General features: G+C 32.2%; 1 protein-coding gene and 1 non-coding gene across 2 annotated transcripts; both read left to right on the top strand.

Moving 5' to 3' along the window:
• The first annotated feature begins 6,646 nt into the window (after window positions 1-6,646).
• On the top strand, window positions 6,647-6,816 carry MIR169F (microRNA MIR169f). The gene has a single exon (NR_048783.1). It is a non-coding gene; the product is annotated as a microRNA MIR169f (primary transcript).
• A 15,192-nt stretch (window positions 6,817-22,008) lies between these two features.
• Window positions 22,009-22,793, top strand: LOC102667685 (putative UPF0481 protein At3g02645). Its single transcript, XM_041006217.1, has 2 exons — window positions 22,009-22,677; window positions 22,782-22,793. Exons 1-2 carry the CDS (start codon window positions 22,009-22,011, stop codon window positions 22,791-22,793), a joined length of 681 nt encoding a protein of 226 aa, XP_040862151.1.
• The last annotated feature ends 1,579 nt before the right edge of the window (window positions 22,794-24,372 follow it).

Below are 24,372 nucleotides of genomic sequence, written 5' to 3'. Positions count from 1 at the left end.
ACAAGCTATACCAACCCTGCAGTTTTGTTCCTTAACTTGTCCGGACTAGTTGCCAGATTAATAAGGGCTGGTTAACGTGAACCACAAGTTTAGATCACCAAATCTTTGTTTAAGAGAATGAATGTTCCGATCTAAGCTTTATTATTACACGTTCATTACTTTTCATAAACAAATAAAACTTTAATAAATGTGCGTGTAGTTCCACCAAATAGGATTTGGAAAAATAGACAATTCTTTCCAGAATCTTTTTATATATAAAATTAAAAGCTATACATAAGAACATAAATAAAAATGAAGTTGTGATTTAAATATGTTTTTTTGTCTTTAAATCTATGTAATTGGTAGCTTAAACCTGTACAGCTAAAAAGTAATTACATAAAACATATAAGAATTATTACTAAGGTTATAACATAAAATCAGGCCTTGGTCAAATATAAATCTATGTAATTGGTAGCTTAATTAAACCTGTACAACTAAACAAATGCTGATATAGGTTGCACACAACTCTATTTTTTTTTTTTTACATTTTATTTTCTTCATTTGTTTTACATCTTTCACTGCTTTTTTTTTTTTTTGGGCTTTGAGATTACTGTTATTTCTGATGCATGTACTGAGTTATAGGATGGTATCCCAGTTGTTGGTTCCCTTCATCAACCTAACTCGTGTATAATGCTCCTTGTATTTACTGGTACAGTGGTACTGCTGGTACCTTTCTATCATCTAATATATATATACTCTTTCTTTGGCTTATAAAATAAATCATACTACTTAATTATTACATTTATTACTTTTTCTTAATTCTCTCTTTATCTCTCGCTCCTTTTTAATAATTATATACACGCTATACGTAGTTTCGAAACATAATTTATTCAAGTTGCACACTTGCAATTAACAGTGAGGGGAATATTTATTTCCACAGTATCTAGCTAGTTTGTGCATTATTGGCTGGTTGGGTTATATGCAATAGATCCCACCTGAATTCTGAGGCAAGGTTGGAAGATGACGAGAACTATTGGCACTTAAGCTAGCCGAGATTTGCAAGGTTCAGTTTTGAAAAAACCAGATGAAATCTCAGCTTTTGTTTTATTTTAATATTTAATAATTAACTGACGTTCTCTAAGATTTTGTGAGATAACACAAAATTCTCCTATATTTTCCACCCATCCATTAACCCAGTAACAAATCCAAAAAAATTATGTTATGGGAACAATACTCATATATGTTTCATAAATTTGTGGGGGATATAACTCATAATATACATTGATTTTTTATACTACATTTTAAATTACGGACATGGACAGATGTACGTTGGTGACTATGGAATAATTGTTCCACAAAGAAAATTGTTTACTTGAATATATTAAATAATTATTATTTTTGTTTTCATACATGTTGTTTTCATAAAATTTATTTTTAAAAAAGAATATAAAAAATTATAAAAGATAAAAGAAAAAATAAATTGATACTAATTTTACTCTTTTAAATGTGTAAAAGCTTAAATATTTTAATTTTTTATTATAAGATTGTGTATTTTTATAAAAGCTTATAATACTTTTTCTCTATGAAAATACTATAAACTATTTCATTAAAAAAAATATGGATCCGTCATTAAGGAATAATTTATGGTTACACATGTATATTACGTTAAGAAAAATTTTAAAGTTAGTTTGAGCAAATGCTTCCAAAGGCCACAACGTAGATCCATCCCTTCATTAACTCCTATGATTCTTTGAAAAATATTACTATAACATCTTTCTACATTACATTAATTTATTTAATTATTTAAAAATATTACATTGTGTCCTCCTGTAAAATTGCCATAAACATTAAAAAAAGAAAAACAGAAGGAGTCTATACAATCTCACAAAATTTCAAGGAATATCAGTCTAATTTTCTCAAATTTCAATATATCAAAGATAGGAACATCTATGATGATTGGTGAGATTTTTAAACTGGACATTCCAATTTTTTCCAACCCGTGCCCAATGCATTAAGGATGAGAACTACCATGGTGAAAATGTTTATTACTGCATTTATTCTTATAAGAAACAATATATATAATAGTATATCAAGATGAATAAAAATAGTTAAGTTAGTTAATTTTAGTTAATAATATTAAAACAAAATTTAATCTAAAAATACTAGTAGAATTAAATGATTTAAGTGATAGTTATTATTTAATGACATTACTCATATATTTTAAGAAATATTTTTTCTTTTTTTTATCCGTGGGAAATATATTTCTTTCAATCAATGAGTATATATATGACTTATATTGTTAATAAATTAATAATACTTTTACTTTCATTGGAAATGAATGAATATTTCATTAATAGATTTCACAGTATAAAATAAAATTAAAAAGTGATACAATTGAAAGAAGTACTATATTTCTTATAATTAAGAAAAAAATTCATATTTGTTTCTTTTATAAAGGATCAAAGATTATATTATCTTAATTTATTTTCTAAGTGTCAGATTTTTAAAAGATTTTGTTTTCTATTTTTCATTTTAAAAGTTTAATACAATATTAATTATTTTTTACTATCAATTATATGTACCCTTATTTCATGCATTTTTCAATTACTTTATATCTTTATCATGAAATTAAAGAAAAAGTGAAGAATAATAAATGATAAAAATTAATTATGATAAATAAATAATATAATAAAAATATTTTTTTAACAAAATTATTGTATCTTTTTTTTTTTTTTTTTTAATTTTATGTTACAAACTTAAACACTTCAAATAGAACCAAGTAACAATATTTTTTGTAGTACTTAGAATGTTGGTTCCAGGCTTTCAACATAAAAAAGGGCTTTTAGTTGTATACTGTTTGTGTTTTGTTAATGACACCCCATATTTGTCTATGTATACACCCTTTCGGGTATTTGTGACAAAAATACCTTCTACAAAAACACGTATTTGTTGTTCACCACACAAAATGAAAAGGTGAGATCAAAAATACTTTTTTCATATTTTGTGTGGTGAATTTTGAAAATAAATTATGCACATACATGGATGTCATTGTCAATTCAAATACAAAATAAGTCTATCATAATATGAAACAATAAAAAATACAATATAGTGAAACAAACTAGTAGCAATCACGAGACTCACTTATCTATAATTTTTGTCATGGTTAAGTCAAATTAGTGACGGTCTCGTCTTTGGAACTAGTCGTTGACTTTGGCTGACTCAAACTTGTCATGATCTGGTTGATGAATTTTGGTTGATGCGAGCAAGCTATGATCTCATCATTGGATCTAACTGGTGCAACATATAACTCAATAGGCAACACTATGATATTGGGCGAAGATGGAGAATATATATGCTACATCTTTTTCGTTTTAAAGTTTTTGGAATTCGTATTCAACACTATCATGCCTTGTGAGTATAGGGTGTTGATAAATAACATCACCCTCCTTTTTGGTACATTCAACTCAACCTTTCCATATTATTTTTCTTCAAGGCATCAATTGTGATGCACACTTTTATTTATCCTAAATGATTTTGGGAATCACATTGCAAACATGACCCATTTAGAAGTTCTTGTAATACACAGAAATAAGGTGAGGTCTTGGCATTGGTTTAGCTCAAAGGTTGAAAATGTTTCTTTTCCCTTTTCATAATGGTGTATGAAGACTTATTGTCATGTATTCAAAATATTCAGGTTGATGTATATGGTTCAAGTACCTCCTTGTACTCAATTTTAATAAATTTCTTTTGTTTATATAAAAAAAATGACTTGAGAAGGTCATGTTTTCATATCGAGAGGGTTAACAACACACCATTTTTAACATATACTTTATTATTAGTTATAATTTATTAAAAATTATAAAAGTAAAAAATAATCAACAAGCAAAAAGTAAAAACCTAATTTCTATAATAATTTCAGTCAACATATATAATAAAACATGGGTATTTGTTACTAGCATTTCTCTTTTCCTGTAGATGCCCATGGTGTGTAGTGTGAACTATGCAAGCCGCAAAATATTCAGTGCTTTCTTATATCTCTTCTCCATCTTATAAGAAACAAACATATTCTCAGACCAAACAAAACCACCGAAAGCAGGTCATGTGAAGTATGGGCTACTAGATATGAGAATTTTGGTGCATTTGAAAGTGTTCTGATATTAGATTCAAACTATATATAATAAGGGACAAACATATGCGGTGCGGTGAGGGGAATGAATAATGATGGTTGAGAAGTAGTAGTATTATTGAGATAACCCGATGATAACTATAGTTATATATGGTCCAGTGTTATGGTGATGATGGATGCTACCTCAGACTTTTTTGAGCACTATGAAAAGCGTGAAAGCACTTGGGCCACAAAGTAGATATGCATCAAGAAACAAGGAGACAGAACTTACCTCTCCATCATGGTTGCCCTCAACAAAAGGTATCAAAAACCATCCTAATGGGTCCCCCATTATATATTTTCATTGATGGACGCCTATCATTAAGATCAGAAAAACGTTTGGCTCATATGTTAGATTCCTTGATATTTCCCTTTCTTCTGCAATGTTCCTGCTACAATATTCAATTTTTCATGTATGTCAGTAAACATTGTAATTGCTAATTGGCCGTAGTGGATTCAACTTGCGTGTAAGAATTTGTACAACATTTCAAGTTGCATGACCAGACCACTTGGTATATAACTATATATTAGAGATTTTGAGAGTTATCAATATTGGAGACATGTTAGGTCCCGATTGTGGAGAAACTTACAAAATAATTTAATCATACTTTGGTGAGGACAGTACTTGGACTCTATCAATTAATGGTGATGACAAGTTAATGTCTAAAAGTTGATCAAATCTGAAAGATTAACTTATTAGGCGAGGCATGTATCATAAAGGCCCCCTAAAGCTAAAACCAATAATCACGAGTCTAAATGGTTTAAATATGTCTAGCAGACATTAAATCAACATAGACAAGAGGGGAAACATATGGCCTATAACCTTTGGTTATTTAATTGTACTATTCTATTTCTTGTCTTTTGCTTTTCAAGAAATTTGCACGCAGGACATGAAAACTTTGTGGACTAATATTTAGGTCAAAATGATGGCTTTCTCCTAACCTCCATACAACAATGTTTAGGAACTCAATATGAGCTCAAAGTTTTGCATGGAGATCAAATTAACATTCTAATTAAGCATATTTAAGGAGCAGGGACGGGAATAGGTATATATAGCTAGCTTTGAGAAGAAACAGAAGAGGGGTGTGTGTGTGTGTTGCAAACGCTTTCCTGACGTAGACATTAGTCAAACACATTATTGGACATGTTTAGTACTAGTTAATTAACATATATAAAAAGTGAAAATTCGTGACACATTGATTAACTAGCTAGGGAACATGTTCTAGACACGTCCATATGGAGTTCGATTAGAGTAACTTCAAAGAGAAGTTCACTTTGTTGACTTTGCTGTCATTTTAATTTGCTGAGGTGTGTTACAGAATAATTTGTTTTGTTAAAGCAAGTTTAATTAGATATGCTGGCTTTGACTATTACACGTTGTCTCAGTTCTTTCTAAATATACGTACAAGAAGATAGAAGTCATATATAGAACTTTATTACAGCTTCCGCACATTCATACGTGATGTTACCTCGCTTTTCAAAATTAGTATCCTTCAAACTTTGAAGCTTTATATTCCCATAACATAAGCCCATATTTACTTATGATACTTACATAAACAATTTTTCTGACTTTTCTTTGCATGGATGCTTCGTATTATGTACCTGGCATGTTGCAAAAGTAGAGAAGTATTGCTCAATCATGAAACAAATCTCGCTCAAAGGTAATATATGTCTCAATTAATTATTCACGCATACTAGAGAAAGGTTAAATATCATAAAAAAAGAAACATTAAAATAATGTGTTCTCTAAAAAGGTTATCTAAATCTAATTCATTTGCTGCAAACAAGCCTTTTGGTTTAAAGCATAATTAATAAAGAAAAAAAAGTTCAAGCAATGATCCGAAATTGAAATCAAAAGGAAACGTCTTGTCATAAACTTTATCCATAATAAGATTAATTCGCTTAACACAGATTAATGCTTTGTAATACAACAAAGCACTGTTTTTGCATATTATGTCCTACATTATATATGATACTTGTGGCCATGAAATTTAAATGCGATCCACTATTAACCCTCTCACCATCCCTTTATTTTAGGGATTCCAACTTGTCATGGGTCAATATCAAATCGTATGCTCCTATTACTTTTTTCCCATATAGGCACCTAGCAAACAAGAACAAGCTTCATGACAAAAATGGAGATAATATAAATGATCATCTTTATCCACACAAAGGCCAATGAAAGATTCCTATCTTTCTCTTTTCCATAACCTCCTGGATATGGATGACACAAAAAGGTAATAAGTGGGCCCAAAATTTCTTGACTTGGTCCCCTATCTGCTATACTCAATCAAGCAAGTTTTTTGGATGAATTTGGCAATATGGCAATCCAGCGGTGTTGCTTTTTCAGTATGGCTCTTGATTGACAGATAAGGCTACTTGCTACTTTTAGAAGTTAGGTTTATACATAATATACTAGAACCTTATAAATACACATACAACCTTAGTGTGTTAGTTGCATGATTGAATGCAGAAAATGAGCAGCATATAACCACCTAAGAAGAACTTGCACGAAGAGGCAGAGAGTGTAGTGCAGCCAAGGATGACTTGCCGGCATTAGCCAAGTGAATGAGCATCATATATATATATATATATATATATATATATATGACTCATGTTCTTGTCGGCAAGTTGGCCTTGGCTATATTGGACTCTCTTCTTTTCATGTAAGTGCCACAATTAGGCTCAGTCATTGAAGCAGGTAGCAATATTTCCCCTTAGCCAGTATACATATGAGATAAGTGCAATTCTATTGATAATTATTATCTGCTAAATAGCTAAAGTAGTTATAATGCTTATATTGAGTTTAAAAATGTTAACTGTCCCTTTCTTTTATTGTCATTTTCTTTGACCAATCGAAAATTGATTAAAAAGCTACAATATATATATGGTAAGAGCTGAAATTCAAAGTCCGAGTTAACTGCTGATAGAGGAGGAGGTCATATGCATAAAGTTATCAAGGTGTATTTATGTTTTTTGCTGATAGAGGAGGAGGTCATATGCATAAAGTTATCAAGGTGTATTTATGTTTTTTGCTGATAGAAAAGCATATTTAAATGTGAATATTTCCGTACTAATGTGCAAATAATATGCATGCGTGAACATATGTTGAACTTTTTCTACACGAGGAGCCATCCAAAGTGGGCCAAGCATTTATCACTTATCAGTCAGCTTGTGCATTCTGAGCCTCCCAAATCTGTCCATCAATGTAAGTTGTGCAGTCATGTCAATATATAGGTCATAGATTCTATGGATGCTTCAGCGGACTATGGTTCATCCCTACTTGCATATTCAATTATTCATAAACGAACAACACTAAGCAAAATTTCTGTACATGGGGATGGATATGATTCTCGAATTTAATATGAGAAGGTAAATTGAATTCATCTCATCGATCTATTCATAATTTTTAAATATTAGTTTATAGTATATTTTTAAAAATAAAATAAATGATTTTAATGACTAAAATCTCATTCAGTAAAAATATCACTACAGAGAATTTGAACTCAAAGTGGATCGGGTGCAATCACTTTTATACGGATTTACACGTTAAAGCATTTGTGACTGTTGGATGATGATCAGAGGGCACAGATTTCAAATGTGTGTTTTAAGGTTGATTTATCTCAAGACACGATCTTAATCTAAGGATTCTGTTGTGTAAATACTGAAGAAAAAGGGGGGGGGGGGGGGGGGGGGGGGGGTCCCGCTACCATGTTTCTTCTTTTTGTTTTGGTTTAGATGTGAGGATAATCCTAGTTAGATTATTATAAATTATAAAATATCATCTTAAAATATTTAATGTAATTATATATTTAAAATTTAAATTCAAAATCTCCGATAAAATTAAAATAATCTCACATTTGACCCACGCATTCGCAAGAACATAATATAAATAAAGCGACCATTTTATCAGGGTCCACACATTGGACGAACCTCAAAGAAAAGCGAAATGGGAAAAAAGATGTGTCTGATATAATGGCTGAATCAGTATGGGCCAAAGAAAAGAAAAGGATTGAAAATGATGGCTAAATTTGTGTCTTCTTAGAGTTTGATAGGTTTTACTTTTTATGCATTGGAAATTAATTTTGTTGATATCATGATATGTAGTTTGAGAAAACTAAATGAAAGAATCGATATGTAAGAGAGTTCTGGTTTAGAGTCTCATGTTGAAACGCAAAGGGAGTCCTCTTGTTGGAAGCTTCATTTGTTTGATACACAAGAAATAACAAGAAAACTTTTCAAAATTGCACATATGTGACCCACTTTATAAAAACGTATTCACTGAAATGGGAAGAAGTTCATGGCTTTTAGTTGTAGCATCTTGAAACTTACCTCTTGAACCACACATAATCAGTTATATGTGGGAGCATAATCGATTACGTGGATCCCACAAATTTCACGAGCTTAATTGGAACTATGTTAAAACTAGTTATTTGGAGAAAGTTATTTGGTGAAAATAGTAAAAAAAGAATTCACATATTGACTGTCTTGAAGTTCTGCAGGTAGATTAACCCAATTTTGTTTACCCTAAGATATTTATACTAGATATAATATAATCTGCCGAGGGTGTAAAAGCATGGATTAATTATAATGTCATATAACAGATTATATTAAAAAAGTATAATCAATATAATTATATGACATATATGTGTTTGTTAAAATATGATACAAATTTCTAGAATAGAAAAGAAGGTCATAGAGAAGCTCATGATTTATGTAGAAGTTAAATATATTGGAAAAGTATAAGAGTATTATTAAGAACAATCTAAAAAGATTTAGGACCTAAGTTGTGATAGAAGATTTACTCACACAATGTTTAGAGAGAATGATGAAGAATGAATGGTATTGAAACTCTATAAATTGGATTACATCAACTCCATATATATATGGAATGAATACACACACAAACTAACACAATTAACACAAGTTAGTTATTAACTAACTTACCTCCAAACCTGACTAACTTTTTGAATTATTAGTTATTCAGTAACTAACACCCCCTTTAATTCAAAAGCTTTTATTTACAGCACCTGATGCTTCCCTCAACTTTACAAATCTATCAATCTTCAAGGCTTTTTGTTAGTATATCAACAACCTGCATCTCTGTCTTGTAGTACACGACTTCAATTCTTCCATGATTGAGTTGCTCTTGAAGAAAATGGAACTTTGTCTCAATGTGTTTGCTTCTGTCATGGGAAACTAGGTTCTTAGCCAAATTGATAATAGACTTGTTATCCACCAATAACTGTATTGACTTTTTCACTTCAATCTTTAATTCCTTCAACACTAAATCAAGCCATATATATTAACAAGTAGCAAAAGACCTTGCTATATACTTAGCTTCACATGTTGAGAGTGCCACCACCGGTTGCTTCTTAGAACACCATGAAATTGGTGCCTCTAAGAACTTTAATATGTAACCTGAAGTGTTATTCTTGTTTGACTTACCACACGAATCAAAGTCAGAATAAACAATCAATTCATTCCCTTGCTGCAATAGCTTGCTAGGAAATAACACACCATACTCGAGTATGCCTTTGATGTACGTCAAAACTGTCTTGGCTGCCATCAAATGACTTTGGCTCAGACATGTATCCACTAACCAACCTAATAGAGAATGCAATGTTTGGTCTACTATTGCATAAGTACCTTAGATAGCCAATTAATTGCTTAAACAAAATTAGATCAACCTCTTCATCATCATCACTTGCAGCATCTAGCTTCAATTTCACTTTTGTTCACTACAAAAAAAGATATTTTCGATGGACTAATTCCTACGGATAAAATTCTGTTGGAAATATTGGAATTTTTGATGGATTTTTTCAAAGGATTAATTCTATCAAAAAGTTTTGAATTTCAACAGATTTTCCCAAAGGAATCAGATCTGTCAGAAATTCCAATTACCCCCAATTAGAAGACCCTAATTCCTCTCCACAACACAACCCCGTGCCTTAGTCTTGCGCCCATGACCGTCGTGCCTCCATTGCGCCTCCATTATCAGCCCACGCCGCCAATAGGTAAGCCCATGACACTCTCACCCCGGTGTCTCTTGCTGGTCTCAGTCGACGCTGCTCTCGGACGTTGTTGCCTAACCCTCATTTTCATTTGGCGTTAGAGGTTTAATTTTATTTTCATTCCTTATTTGATTCATTCTATGTTGACATTGTTGCTTTCAAAACGTTGCATGCTTGAATGATTTTATGCCATTTAGTCAATAATGTGTGATTTGTTGGTTGAAGTCGAACATGAGAGCTCATGTTTGGTGTTGATTGCTTGGATGATTTATTTGTGTGTAAAGCTGAAGACATTTTGCTTATTTTTGTTCTAAATTTGTTATGTAAAAAATGTGCTTAGCGTGTCGATGGTGCGTTGGTGGTTTGATTGGTGATGGTGGCTTGGGTTGCGGGTGGTTGGTGGTTGGTGGCGGTTTGGTTGGTGACGATGGTGATATGGTTGCAAGGTTGGCACACTAGATGTTGGTTCTGGTCCTGGTGCTTTGGTTGGTGGTGGTGCTGGTGGTGGTGCTGGTGCTTTGGTTCTGGTGCTGGTGCAAGGTTGGCACCCAAGGTTTTGGGACAGAAAAGATAAAGGAGATGGGCATTGAGGGGGGTTATGGAAGACGAAAGGTTTTTTTTTTCATTTTTACTCTAATTCTGACAAGGGAGAGAATGTTTTTATCATATTAATTTATAGTATTATTGTGTATTAATTTAACTACAAAACTTGTAAAATAGCAAAAGATATTTGATTAGAAAACAATTAATGAAAAAATAATTTAAACAAAGTCTTATAAGAAGGAAGTGAAAAAAGTTTTATATATAGACCGGATGTATTACAAAAATAAAGAATATATTTAAAACTAATAAAAAAGAATACATTTAAGATTTTGTTTTCGTGTCATTTATCCAGTGTAATTCTGGTTTTTAATTTGTTGTAGTCTACTAAGTATCCACTAATGAACATGGCTTTTAGGTGACGAGAAAGTATGATAGGATATGTTCTACACATCACAATCACATCTCTGCTGACTTCAATTTTCTGTTTTACAAGATTATATAACCTGATGCACCAGTTGGATGATAGCCAACTAGAATCATAGGCTCACTCTTATCTTACAGTTTCTTTCTCTTTGCATCAGGAATGTGTTTGTAACATAGGGAACCAAACACTTTGAGATGACTCACCAATGGTTTTCTTTCATACCAATATTGTTTAGGAACTTTTTCCTTTAGTCTCTTGTTAGGACACTTGTTGAGCAAGTAAGCTGCAATAGCTACTGCTTCACCCTAGAAGTTATGTGGCAAGCCTTTCTGCTTAAGCAAATTCCTTGCCATATCAAGTATTGTTCTGTTTCTTCTATCTGCTAGACCATTGTGTTATGGAGTGTAGGGTGTTGTGACTTTGAGCCTCAGATTTAACCAACAAAACCTGAGCTTTAGCCTTATTCTCATTTTGAACCTGAGCTTTAGCTTGAGACTCCGATTGAGACACTGGTTCAGACTCACCACCCTTAGGTACAATCAAATGGGACATGAGATCCAACAAATGATGTTGTGCTTCTAGTGCTAGGTTATTTAGGGAGTTCTTCAAACTTGACAATTGGACAGCGTTGTTTACAAAAACTTTGCACATTTGAACCCAAACCATACCATCTGATTCAATTTCGTTGTGGTTGACTCCATTGATCTGCTTATATAAGAACATAAAAGGGGATTTGGCTTTCAAACTTTAAAACTATTCCTTGATAAGAGCATTGTTGGTAAATTCTTCACCAGCAGCATTAAATAGGGGCATCCTGAGTTTCACAATGAAGAAGTAAGAGAATCCTACATCAGGGTTGGCACTATTGAGAAGCATTACAAAAGCCAACAAGAACAAGCCATCAACAGTGAGGACATAGGAGAAGGTATGGAGATTATAAATGGAATTGACATCAAGTGGAAAAAGGTTTCAATGTGAGTCAAAACTCAAGATGCGTTGTTAGAATAGGACCATGTTGTCGGGGAGGAGGTGTTTGAAGACCCTTTTGGCTGTAGCCAACTTGTTTTGCTCTGTCATGATGAAACCAAAATGGAAGTGATGGTATGGACCGAGGCCCACAAACTAAGGGATGAAAGCTTCTTTTTGCTGCAACTCAACGACTTAGGGACCTTGCAGATGCAAACTGCGTGGGAATCTTCTGTAGAGTTCCAAACCAAAAGATAAGGTGCATTTAATACATAGTGAGAATTGAATTTTTTCACTAAGGTTTAGGTCGTTTAAATGCAAAATGAAAGATTATAATTTACTAGATGAAGCTTACTTGAATGGATGTATTGGAAGTTATTTTTATTTCAATTTCTAACAGAATTTATTTATTATAGTTGGTGACAATCTTCATTATAAATAGAGAAGAGAATTAGTGGAGAAAACAACACATGTAGAGAGAGTGTGTGAAATTGTGAAACAAAGTCACTTTGTTGAGAGAAAAGTATCTTTGTATGAGAGTGTTATCATTTCTTGTAACCATTGAGTGGAATACTCAGGTTTGTAGAGTGATACACTATTTGGGGTGAGTTACAATCTTGTAATCATTTTTATGATAAGGAAATACTTTTGAGAGGATTCCATGGGTATAGGCAAAAGGTGTCGAATCATGTTAAATTCTTGTGTTTATTATTATTTTTCTTACGGTGTAATCTTTGTTGTATTCTCACAATCCTTTGTAGATGTGGATAATTTTATTTATGAGAGTGTTGATACCCAACATCTTCCAAGTTGAGCTTGGTCTCAGAAAGTGCTGCAAGGGTGTCACCAATGTGGACGACCCACTGGCCATCAATTTAGCGTTTTGTTAAGTCCAAGTTTGCGTTAAAGCTCATGGTGGCTTTGCTTTCTGGTTACGCCCTTCTCTTAGGGCATCACTATGCTTACATCCTTTACATGTGAGTATGTGCTACATTGGGCTAAATTATGGGACTAAAATGATTTTTTTATTGGGATGAAAAATTTAAAAAAAAAAGAAGATAAATTATAGTTAACTAAAAGATATTTTGATTATTTATATTTTCGAATGTTTTATTTTTGTACATTAACTATTTTAAAATTTTCATCTTAGTGTTTTATACTTTTGAAAGTTTAATCTTACTATATTAAAATTTAAAAATTTGATATAAATATTTTAAATTTTGAAATAATTAATTATTTTAATTGTCATTATTTTAAATTAATTATTTTACTTATATTTAATGTTCCATCAAAATTTAAATTATTGATGGAGTACTAATATTTTTAACAAAAAATGAAAAAAAGATATCAAAATGAAATTTTAAAAAACATAAAAGAATAAGTTGAAATTCTTAAAAATTAATGTATAAAAACAAAATTTTTATACATTAATTTCCTAGACATTACATGTTTTACTTTTTCATTTAGCATTTTCTTTATGAAGTTGTAGGAGAACTGGTAAGTTACAAAATATAATAAACATAAAATTTAAATGTAATGTTAATAAAATTTATTTTGATTTGAGAGGGAAAAACTAAATAAAATAGTAAACAAAATTTTAAATGTATTTTTTTAACCTTCACGCGGTTATAACTTTGAATGGTGTTTCTCAAAACTCTGAACTTTCTCCGTAATTTTTTTTTGGGCAGCGGATTGCTTACTCACATTATCAAAATGAAACTTCATTTGCTAAGAAGAATATCCATTTATAAGAGAATTAGGGAGTCAATTTTTTTTTTATATGAGTGGTTTTGACTTCTTTATTCATCCATCAACCCCCTATAATTTTTGCTAAATTAGTTAACTACTCTCTCCATTATCTTTTTGGGGGGTCGGCGGTTGCGGGGGAATCGTTTACTTACGAATGAAAATGAAACTCCAGTCTCCACATACAAAGAAGAATATTCATTTATGAAAGAATTAGGGAGTCAGAGTTTTTATAGAATAAGTTGAAATTCTTGTAAGTCTTCGATGCATAAATGATTTTCATTCCTTTTTTCCATCCAACAACCCTTTTAAATTTTGGCAAATTCATTCTATAATAATTATAGGTAGTTCTTCTTTCTTCTTTTTTTTTTAGCATTACTCGTATTCATAAGTAACATAACTAACTCTTTTTTTGGATGTTGCTGGTTTGGAGCGGAGAACTTAAGGTCTGAGATTTAAACTCCAAGCCAACAAATCACTCGGGAAACCAGTCATATTTATAAAATAACATAGCTAATTTCTTTGCAACAAGTTACATGAAACCTGAATAATTAAAAATTAATTACATGTGTATACAAGAGATAAATGTTAGTAGTATTTTTGGTAATACATTTGTGTAAAATTTATATGTATTCTACTAAATATAGGTATCGTATGTCCTAATAGGTGGATCATATTTTCAAATTAAAGAAAATTGCATGGATTTTAATAAATAAGAAAAAATTGTTAGAAAGAGAAAATACGTTATTAATCATATTGTACATTTTTTTTGGGGGGGGTTCAATACTGGGCTAAGGCACCAAGAGAAGAGATTTTATTAAAACACAAGTGGGAAAGAAATCGAAGCTACATCAGCAATAACATTTATATGAATAAAGTTAGGATTCAAATCATAAATACGACAGTCCCCTTCTAATGAGATGGGCCTTGCAAGAGCATCAACCGCAACTACGAAATTCGCTTCACGCAGGACATACTTCAATTCCAGAAGAACACACCACACACCACCAGCAACAGAAAACTCTTTATCTGCTTCACAAGATGATAACAGCTATGGGTGGATGCGCAACTATTCTCAACGAGAGAAATTGCAAACATTGAATCGGATTCCACGAGCAGTTTTGAAATTGCAAATTGTACAAGTTTATTTAGGTACTGCCGGTACCAGTTATAAAATTTGTTCGCTTATTCCAAAAAATAATCTGGAAGACTAAAACTCACATGGTGGAATTGTTTTGTACTCGTTAAAATGAATCTCTTTTTAATAGAATTTTTTGAATGTTATTATACGAACCAAGAACTCTGGTACTCCTTTTAATAGAATATATGCGTTGGTATTCTTTTTAATTTTCCACTCAACCCCCTGAAATTTTGCTAAATTCTATCATAATTGTAGCTAGTTTTTTTTTCTATATATAAAATATAGAATAGCATAACACATTTACTTATAATTATTTACTGTACTAGAATTCACTTCCTTGTAGTTGTACGTAACGAGTCATGAAACCTTAAAACATTATATACATTCTTGGAAAAAAAATCTAAATTCACGTCGATTAAAAATAAAATATATAAATGAGAGATAATTTTTATGCCTAAATTTTTGAAGTTAGTTTCAATAAGTTTGAAAACCCGTGAAAGCCAAAAATAAAAGACACTGAAGAATGTCCCAGACATATGCTTGATAACAACCCAGTTTATTGGCTTCTGTGTAGTGTCGAACTTGGCTTTAATTTTGTGAATCACTTTATACAACTCTGGAGTTATGGTTGGCCTAATCGATTTGCTCGTCCCCTTGAAAAGTTGCGCCACTTTTTCATTCCATAAATCGGTCTTAATGATCTCAGAATCTACCAAAAAGCTTCACATCGTCAGGAGTGACTACAATAGCTCTCATTAACTCAACGTACCTTGTGAAGATCAAGGGACTATTGGATTCAATTAACGTCTCGTATGCAAGGAGGTTTCTGATGATGACTTCTGAGTTGACATCAAATCTGATACTAGGCAAGTAAAAACGCAGTTTTTGTCATCGAAATCAATGGATGAGATGCCCCTTTCCGCTGGTTTGAAGAAGATCCCGGCATTGCGGAGTTGCTTCGCAGATGGAAGCTTTTCATCCCGGGGAGCACCTTCATTAGAATCTGTTGACGTCTGTCGCCTTTCTGTGATCTCCATAAGATTTGCAACCGTTTGTGTCAAGGATCTGACTAATGGATTATTAACCCTACTATCTTCCAGCTGGATAGAGCACCATGTAACCAACGAATCACAGAGTTTAAGTTTCTCCGGCGAAATGCTATTTTAACCAACCGAAAACAATGGCTGAAAACCATTTTAATTTTACGAAATATTAAAATTATCACCCATAGAAATAGCCTCAGAATGAGATAAACAAAATATACCGGAAGAAAGTATTCCCATCTGCAGAAGATCGGATCATATTCGGACTCTAGCCGAGGTTGAGGCTGTGCAGGAAGTAGCTTCACAAGGAGAAAAACAAATATATATGCCGGAATGAATAAAAAACATTATCACCGGTAACGCAAGTATTTCCCATTGCCCGAATCCAAAGTATGTTAGGAAAAATTCTTCAACCCCGGGATCCGGCGCCTGAGGTTCAGGCTCCGGCTGAGGCTGAGGCTGAGGCTGAGACCTAGGTACAATCAAATGGTACATGAGATCCAACCAATGAACAGTGTGGTTGGGTAACACTTGTAATTTCACCAGAAGACAGTGTTATTTACAGAAATTTTCCACGTTCGAACGCAGGCCCTCACCTTTTGATTCTGATTGAATAATTTTTTCTCCACTGATCTGCTCAAGAACATGAAAGGGAATTTGGTTCTCGAGCATGAAAACTTCCCTGATAAGAACCTTCTTGGTCAATTCCACACCAGCAGCGTTAAACAAGAGCATCCTGAGCCCTGAGGTTTCCAGTTAACAAGTTTGAGAATTTTACGGGTTGCCGCCAGTAGTGCTGCTGGTGAGAAGCGTTATGAAAGCCAACAAGAACAATCCATCAACGGTGAGAAAGAAGGAGAGGGTAGGATGATTATGTTAGTAAATATTTGTTTTATAATTTAAAATTTATAAATATATATTACTTATATTAATTTAATTTTATAAAATAAAATATTTATTTTAGAATTTTTTACCTAAAATTAGATTTTTCATCTTTATAAGATTTTATTTTAATGAGTTGATGTAATTTGTTACATTTTTTTATACTTTAAGTTGGTTTCTAGTCAAATTTTTATTATTGCATAAGAGAATCTATGTTTATATATATTTTTTTTCTTCTCACTAAAAAACACACAAGCAGAACAACAGTTTGATTTCTTACTTTCTACTTTTCTTTCTTCTTTCTCTTATAAAAACTTATTTTTTAAAGCACGGGTTGTCATATCATGAGAGAGGAACGCAACCAAATTTTTCTACCAGAACAATGGAAACGTTTTCTCTCTAAGGATAGCGTTTGCGCGTTTCACCCCAGACTAATTATTTCTTCTCCTAATTTATTTTTTCTTTGTGCTTATTGTATGATAAACTCAATCACCACCTGCATCAATCATCATTCCCATAAACCTATATACATATAGATACACCATAACTTGAAAATGCATTTAGTTTCAATTAATGCCTAATTAATGACACCGGCATCCAATTTCAGAAAATGCACCATAACTTGAAAGAAAATACATCAAACTTATATACATATAGATACTCATAGTCATAGCTAGTTAGTGAGCTTAATTAATAACAGAAGAAGTCTTTGTGTTGCCTCAAAGGCTTCATAAACCAACAACATTCAATCCTAACCATTAACTAGTTCGTGGTCCAAGAATTAATATGCAAAATCAGTTGCTTCATAAATCAGTTACACATACAGACTATTATCCTCACATACACATGCACATTTCATCAAATATGTTGTAAACAATACACACACACACACACACACACACACACACACACACACACACACACACACACACACACACACACATATATATCAAAGACTTATCAGGCTTCAGTTCTTTTATAATGCGTCCTGTCAAACTAACGCGATGGATGAAGAGAAATGAAATGATAAAGGGTACTTGTAAGACAGAGAAAGGAAGAAGGACTTCAAATGGCAGTGCGAGAAGGAGAACAAAGTACAAAAACACGAAGAAGGGAGAAGAAACCTAATCTTTCGTGACCGACAGTTGCAGAACCGTGAGAGTGAGAGTGAGGTTGTAGCGCGTCGCAACTGAGGGCAACAGTGATGTTGCAGTCCACGAGAAGTTGCAATGCCGGCAGTGACAGAGTTACAATGCTACGAGAGGCTGCAAATCAAAGTGCCAAAGCATTCGAGTGAGAGTAATGAGAGTGAGAGGTTTCAAAGTTATTGAAGTTCACGGTTTTTTGCGCTAAATAATTATTAAAAGATCTCACAACATCGATTTTTTTAAATAAAAAAAACTTACATATACAATATAACTTCAACATCAATTTTTTTAAAAATCAATGTAACCAAGAACCGATACTAACAAACTCATGTTATTTATGAGATTGTCACCGCATTTGTTAACATCAATTTTACGTGTAAAACTGATGTTAACTTGACGATGTTAAAACCATTATTTATGATAGTGCAGATTCTAAAAACATTGGTTAAGAAAGTAAAAATATAATTTTTTGTTCAAATATGTAAAAATATGTCTCTCGATAATTTTAAAATACGCTCACATCTGATTTTTATAATATATATATATATATATATATATATATATATATCTTTTTAATATTTTTTAATGCATGAAGCAAGACATTAATTAGCGAGACTCTTTAATAAATTATTTCCCATGGCCATAAAGATAGATGTGATCTAGAATTATATATATATATATATATATATATATATATATATATATATATATTTTTTTTTTTTTAAAAAAAAGAAGCTTACAAACCCTATAAAAATTTATTATGAGACAGATGGAAGGTGACCCGTTTACTTATATTTTTTAAAAGACCAAGACCCTCTGACCTGTGGGGTAGCCTCGGAGTTTTTTAACTCATGCAATTGGGACATGTGACTAGGATGAGAGTAAATAATTGTCAAGTTGCAATAACTAAAAAACGAAATAGTGAAGAACCCGGGAAGCTTTCCCATGAGCCCATCTCACTACGAGTAAAGACAAGCAGTGCCAGTAGGTTTTTAGAAAGATAAAAAAAAATATATAGTATGTACTATGTACACATTTAATTTAAACTATAACGGAAAATGATCCAAAACTTTCTAATAATTATAAATATTTATTTTATTGAGTCATCACCATTTTAAAATGATTTCTCTCGTAGTTGGAGTTTCAATTCTTTGACGATGATATATAATAAATCATATATTTAGTAATAAATAAACCAACGGCTGTGATTATCAGAGAAAATTCTGGAAACCTTTTCCATCTCATCTCTATATATCTCTGCAAATTAAGAAACCAAGCAGATTAGCAGTGCCATGCCCAAAAACAAAATAATTAAACACATAGCCAAAATTAAAAAGTGCCTACAAATTACATTGAAAATTAGACCTCTTTAACTAACAACTCTTAAATAACAACTTCATGATCACTAACTAGCAACCAATAAAATTTTATCCCACTAAATAATGTCAGCTACAAGATTAACAAAAAAAAACACCTACTTCTAAAAGAAAAAAAAAGAAGGTAAAACTAAAATAATTTTTTTGTAAGTTAAAATTAGCTTATACATAAGTTAATATGTAAAAATTCCCTCTTATTAACTCTTCTAAATTAAATTTGATTTAACTTATGCATAAGCTAATTATGAGAGAAACATTTTTCATTTTTCTCAAGTGAAACCTTAGGTGAGCAACACTTGTCTTCTCCATCTTATCTCTTTTTAATGTTTAATTTCAGTTCATTTATCTATTTCTAAATTTGTTTAACACAAATAAAAAGAAAATGAACAGCTAAACCCCAAATCCATATTATCCATATGGACATTCAACATATCATAAACATAGAAAAGGAAAAAAAAATCATAATCAAAATCAAACTTGTACTATAGCAAAACTAGGACAAATCAAATCTAGTGCAAATTAGAAGAAACCAAGTTTCTTGAACGCACTCTGATCAAATCTAGTGCAAATCTAATGCAGTGCCGCGAGAGGTTGCAATGTCGGCAGTGATAGAGTTACAATGCTATGAATGTATGTATACATGATTTTGATGATTTCAAAGATAAACGCTTCTCAAGTTTGATCCAAGTCAAGAATTAAGAAATTCAGAGAATAACTCTCAAGAGTCACAACTCTTCAGAAAATAACTCCTGAGAGTCACATCTGTTCAAGAGATTTTTAAATGGTCATCAAAGGTCTATAAATAGGTGATTTGGGACACAAAATGAATGAGAGAGATATTCCAAGAAAACTTCATTATCAAATGCTCTCTCAAAAGAAACTCTTGGGCAAATACTTGCAAATCCATTAAGAGTTTCTCCATGGACTTCAATTGTAATATCCTTCTCTTCAAGAGAGAATTCTTCTTTCTTTCTTCTCTTTCAAAGAGATTGATTAAGAGACTGAGGGTCTCTTAAGTTAATTGTAAGGATTCTTGAACACAAGGGATGAGTTGTCCCTGTGTGGTTTAGACTTTGTAAACGGATTTTTACAAAGGGAGTGGAAAACCTCAAGTGGGTTGCTTGAGTGCTGGACGTAGGCACGAACTTTGTCGAACCAGTATAAAAACTGTGTTTGCATTCTCTCTTCCCTTATCTCATTCATTTTATTGCAATCGATTTTGTCTTGCATGTTTAAAGAACATTACTAAATTGATTGCTGCTTCTTCTGCATTCCAAGCCTATCTCTTCTTTTAGAAGGGGGTTAAAAGTTTGTTAGTGGAAAATTAATCCATCCCATCTTAAGATTTCTGAGGCCACTGGTCCAACAACAATGTTGCGAGAGGTTGCAAATCAAAGTGTCAAAGCGTTCGAGTAAGAGTGATGAGAGTGAAAGGTTTCAAAGTTACCGAAGTTCAAGATTTTCTGGGCCATATTAACAATTATTAAAAGATCTCACAACATCAATTTTTTTAAATAAAAAAAACTGACGTATACGAAGTAACCTCAACATCAATTTTTAAAAAAAATTGATGTTTAATTTTCCCTACTTTCTTGAGTAATATTGGTTTTTGGTAAAACTGATGTTAACAAACTCATGTTATTTACTAGATCACTGCGTTTGTTAACATCAATTTTACTTGTAAAATTAAGGTTCGATGTTAAAATCATTATTTATGAATTATGATAGTGCAGATTCTAAAAACATTGGTTAAGAAAGTAAAAATATAATTTTTTGTTGAAATATGTAAAAATATGTTTCTCGATGATTTTAAAATACGCTCACATCTGATTTTTAATTTATAAAAAAAAAATATCTTTTTAATATTTTAATGCATGAAGCAAGACATTAATTAGCGAGACTCTTTAATAAATTATTTCCCATAAAGATAGATGTGATCTAGAATTATATATATATATATATATATATATATATATATATATATATATATATATATATATATATATATATATATATATATATATATATATATATATATATATATATATATATATATATATATATATATATATATATATATATTTTTTATTTTTATATATATAGCATATATATATATATGTGCGAGTCTCTATATATATATATTTCTTAAAGAGAGAGGTGATATATATATATATATATATATATATATATATATATATATATATATATATATATATATATATATATATATATATATATATATATATATATATATATATTTATTTTTAAAAAAAAGCTTACTAACCCTATAAAAAGTTATTATGAGACAGATGGAAGGTGACCCGTTTACTTATATTTTCTAAAAGACCAAGACCCTCTGGCCTGTGGGTAACCTCGGAGGTTTTTAACACATGCAATTGGGACATGTGATTAGGATGAGAGTAAATAATTGTCAACTTGCAATAAATTCTGGAAACCTAGCCTTTTCCATCTCATCTCTATATATCTCTGCAAATTAAGAAACCAAGAATATTAGCAGAGCCATGCCCTAAAACAAAATAATTAAACACATAGCCAAAATTAATCAGAAAGCAAAACCATAATGCCAGTGGTGATAGAAATCAAAGAGGGTGAACCTGAAGAGTGTGGTAGAGCATGCGTGTGCCGTGTACCCAAATCCTTGTGTTCTGCGAAGCCAGAAGCTTTCACCCCTCAATTTGTGGGCCTCGGGCCCTACCATAGTTTCGATGACAAGCTCACCATGACACTGGAACTCAAGTTAGCTGCAGCCAAGAGGGTCTTCAAGCACGCCTTCGAAATCCCCATCTCCAAATCCATTTATGAACATTTATACCACGCAGATGCGTTTCAAAAACCTGAAAGTTCTTACGCTCTGGCGCAAGATGGCCTTTTCCTTCTAGCTTTACTTCACTGGAGTGCCGATGCCGAGCCTCAACAACACTATAGCTTCTTAACCGGAAGACAAGGCCTTCCCCTGGTCAACTCTTTTGGTCTAGAGTTGACCATTGACGCTGTTATCAGTGATGTTTACATGCTCGAGAACCAAATTCCCACTCCTGTCCTTCACCAAGTCAACCAAGCCTCCTTCTGCAAGGGCAAAAGCGAAAGTGATGAAATTCAACCCCAAGAAGATTTGGGAGCAAAAATGCAAAGTTTATGTGAAAAGCACTGTCCACTTGTCCACTTACAACAACTCTCCAAAAAGCCACAAGAGTATGATCATTTGTTGGATCTCATGTACCATTTCATTGTACCGGATGAGAAACCTAAAATAGACAGCGGAAACAGCCAACTTACGATTTCTCAATCCAACCAAGATAGTGTGTTGATTTATCATTTGCTTGGTTTCATAAGCCCACTGTTTGAATCTAATCCACAGTCCTCTACGGATGAAGAAGAAGGTAACAACAGCAGAAGAAACACATGCTGTTCCAGATGCTATTCCTTGTGCTTGGGATTCTTTTCCGTATGTCGTGCCATTTTAGGTTTCTTTCTGCTGTTTATCTGCTTGATTATATTTTTTGTTTGGGAACTTATAAGGCACATTCCAGCGTTATTTATGCGGGCGTTGCGTTCTATTTATGATCTACTAAAATACGTGTCAAGACTCATTCAGCCTACGGTTGATAGTTTATATGGTTCCTTATCAACCCGTCAAAGTCAAAACCAACTCCTCAAATCCGTTACATTGCTTGTCGGAGGAGTTAAGCGAGCAAGTGAAGAAATTTTGCGGGACAAGAATCTGGACAAGGATGTTCGCTCGGTTGCAACAATCCCATCTGTGACGGAACTCCACAAAGCTGGGATTGGGTTTCAACCTGCCAAATTAGGAGGAATCTCAGGCATTGAATACGATGAAGGAACGTGCATGTTTTCTTTGCCTAGTATCAAGTTGAATGTCAACTCAGAAGTGATCATGAGAAACCTGATGGCTTACGAGTCATTAATTGATTCCAAAAGACCCTTAGTGTTTTCAAGGTACGTTGAAATAATGAGAGCTATTATTGGCACTCGTGAGGATGTGAAGCTGTTGGTACAAAGGGAAATCATTCAGACCGAGCTGAGTGACCAAGTCGTCGCGGATCTTTTCAATGGGATTAGCAAATCGATTAGGCCTACCAACACTCAAGATCTGGAAAAAGTGATTAAGAAAGTCAACGCCAAGTACGATGATTCCCAGAAGGTTAATAGGGCCATGGTCAAGTACGTGTATTCTGCAGAGAAATTCTATACGTTTGTTGCTGCTTTTGTATTCTTGGTTCTAACTGCTGTGCAAGCCTATTGCTCCGTATATAGTTGCCATCGCAGCTCAAGATATACCAAGATGCCTTCGGATGGGGATTATAATTACAATAGAGATCATTATTTCCTCAGTTCTTTGTAACTTTTTCATGATTAATTTGTCAGTCGTTGGATTTGAGTCTATGGTTGTTTTATTTGATTCTTAATGTATTTCTCATTTGATTACTTCTACGGTAAAACAAAATTAAATATGAGAAAGTGGAGAGTGGAATTCTTACAGGCTAGATAACTATTTTAATTTATAAATATAAAAAAAAATCATAAGAGATCATGTGATCTAAAATAAAAGCTTACTAACCCTATAAAGATTTCATTGAGAGATGGGATCAAAAGTGACCAGTTATACAGTGCATTTGTTTCGGGGAATAAAAGTTCATTTCTAAAAATTTAACTTACGAATATATTACGTACTCATACTCATGATTGTTACTAGTTTTGAATAATTGTTCTCTTGTATTGTTGGTTCACATGAATGTAATAATTTTTGTTTTTATTTTCATGAGGAGGAGGGACCGGAATGAAATATTTTTATGGGAATAAGGAGAATTGTTTTTTAAAATACTATCAATTAATTTCTTTTCTTATGTATGTTTTATTTAAATTATTTTGAATTTTCAAAGATATTCTTAAAAATATTAAAATT

Source organism: Glycine max, chromosome 10 (assembly GCF_000004515.6).
Source record: "Glycine max cultivar Williams 82 chromosome 10, Glycine_max_v4.0, whole genome shotgun sequence".
Taxonomy (NCBI): domain Eukaryota; kingdom Viridiplantae; phylum Streptophyta; class Magnoliopsida; order Fabales; family Fabaceae; genus Glycine; species Glycine max.
The sequence above is the reverse complement of the archived record's forward strand: the minus strand, read 5'-3'. Positions and strand labels throughout refer to the sequence as shown.

Coding starts and splice junctions, on each gene's coding strand:
- LOC102667685 (XM_041006217.1), top strand. CDS start 22,009: ATGCCAGTGGTGATAGAAATCAAAGAGGGTGAACCTGAAGAGTGTGGT.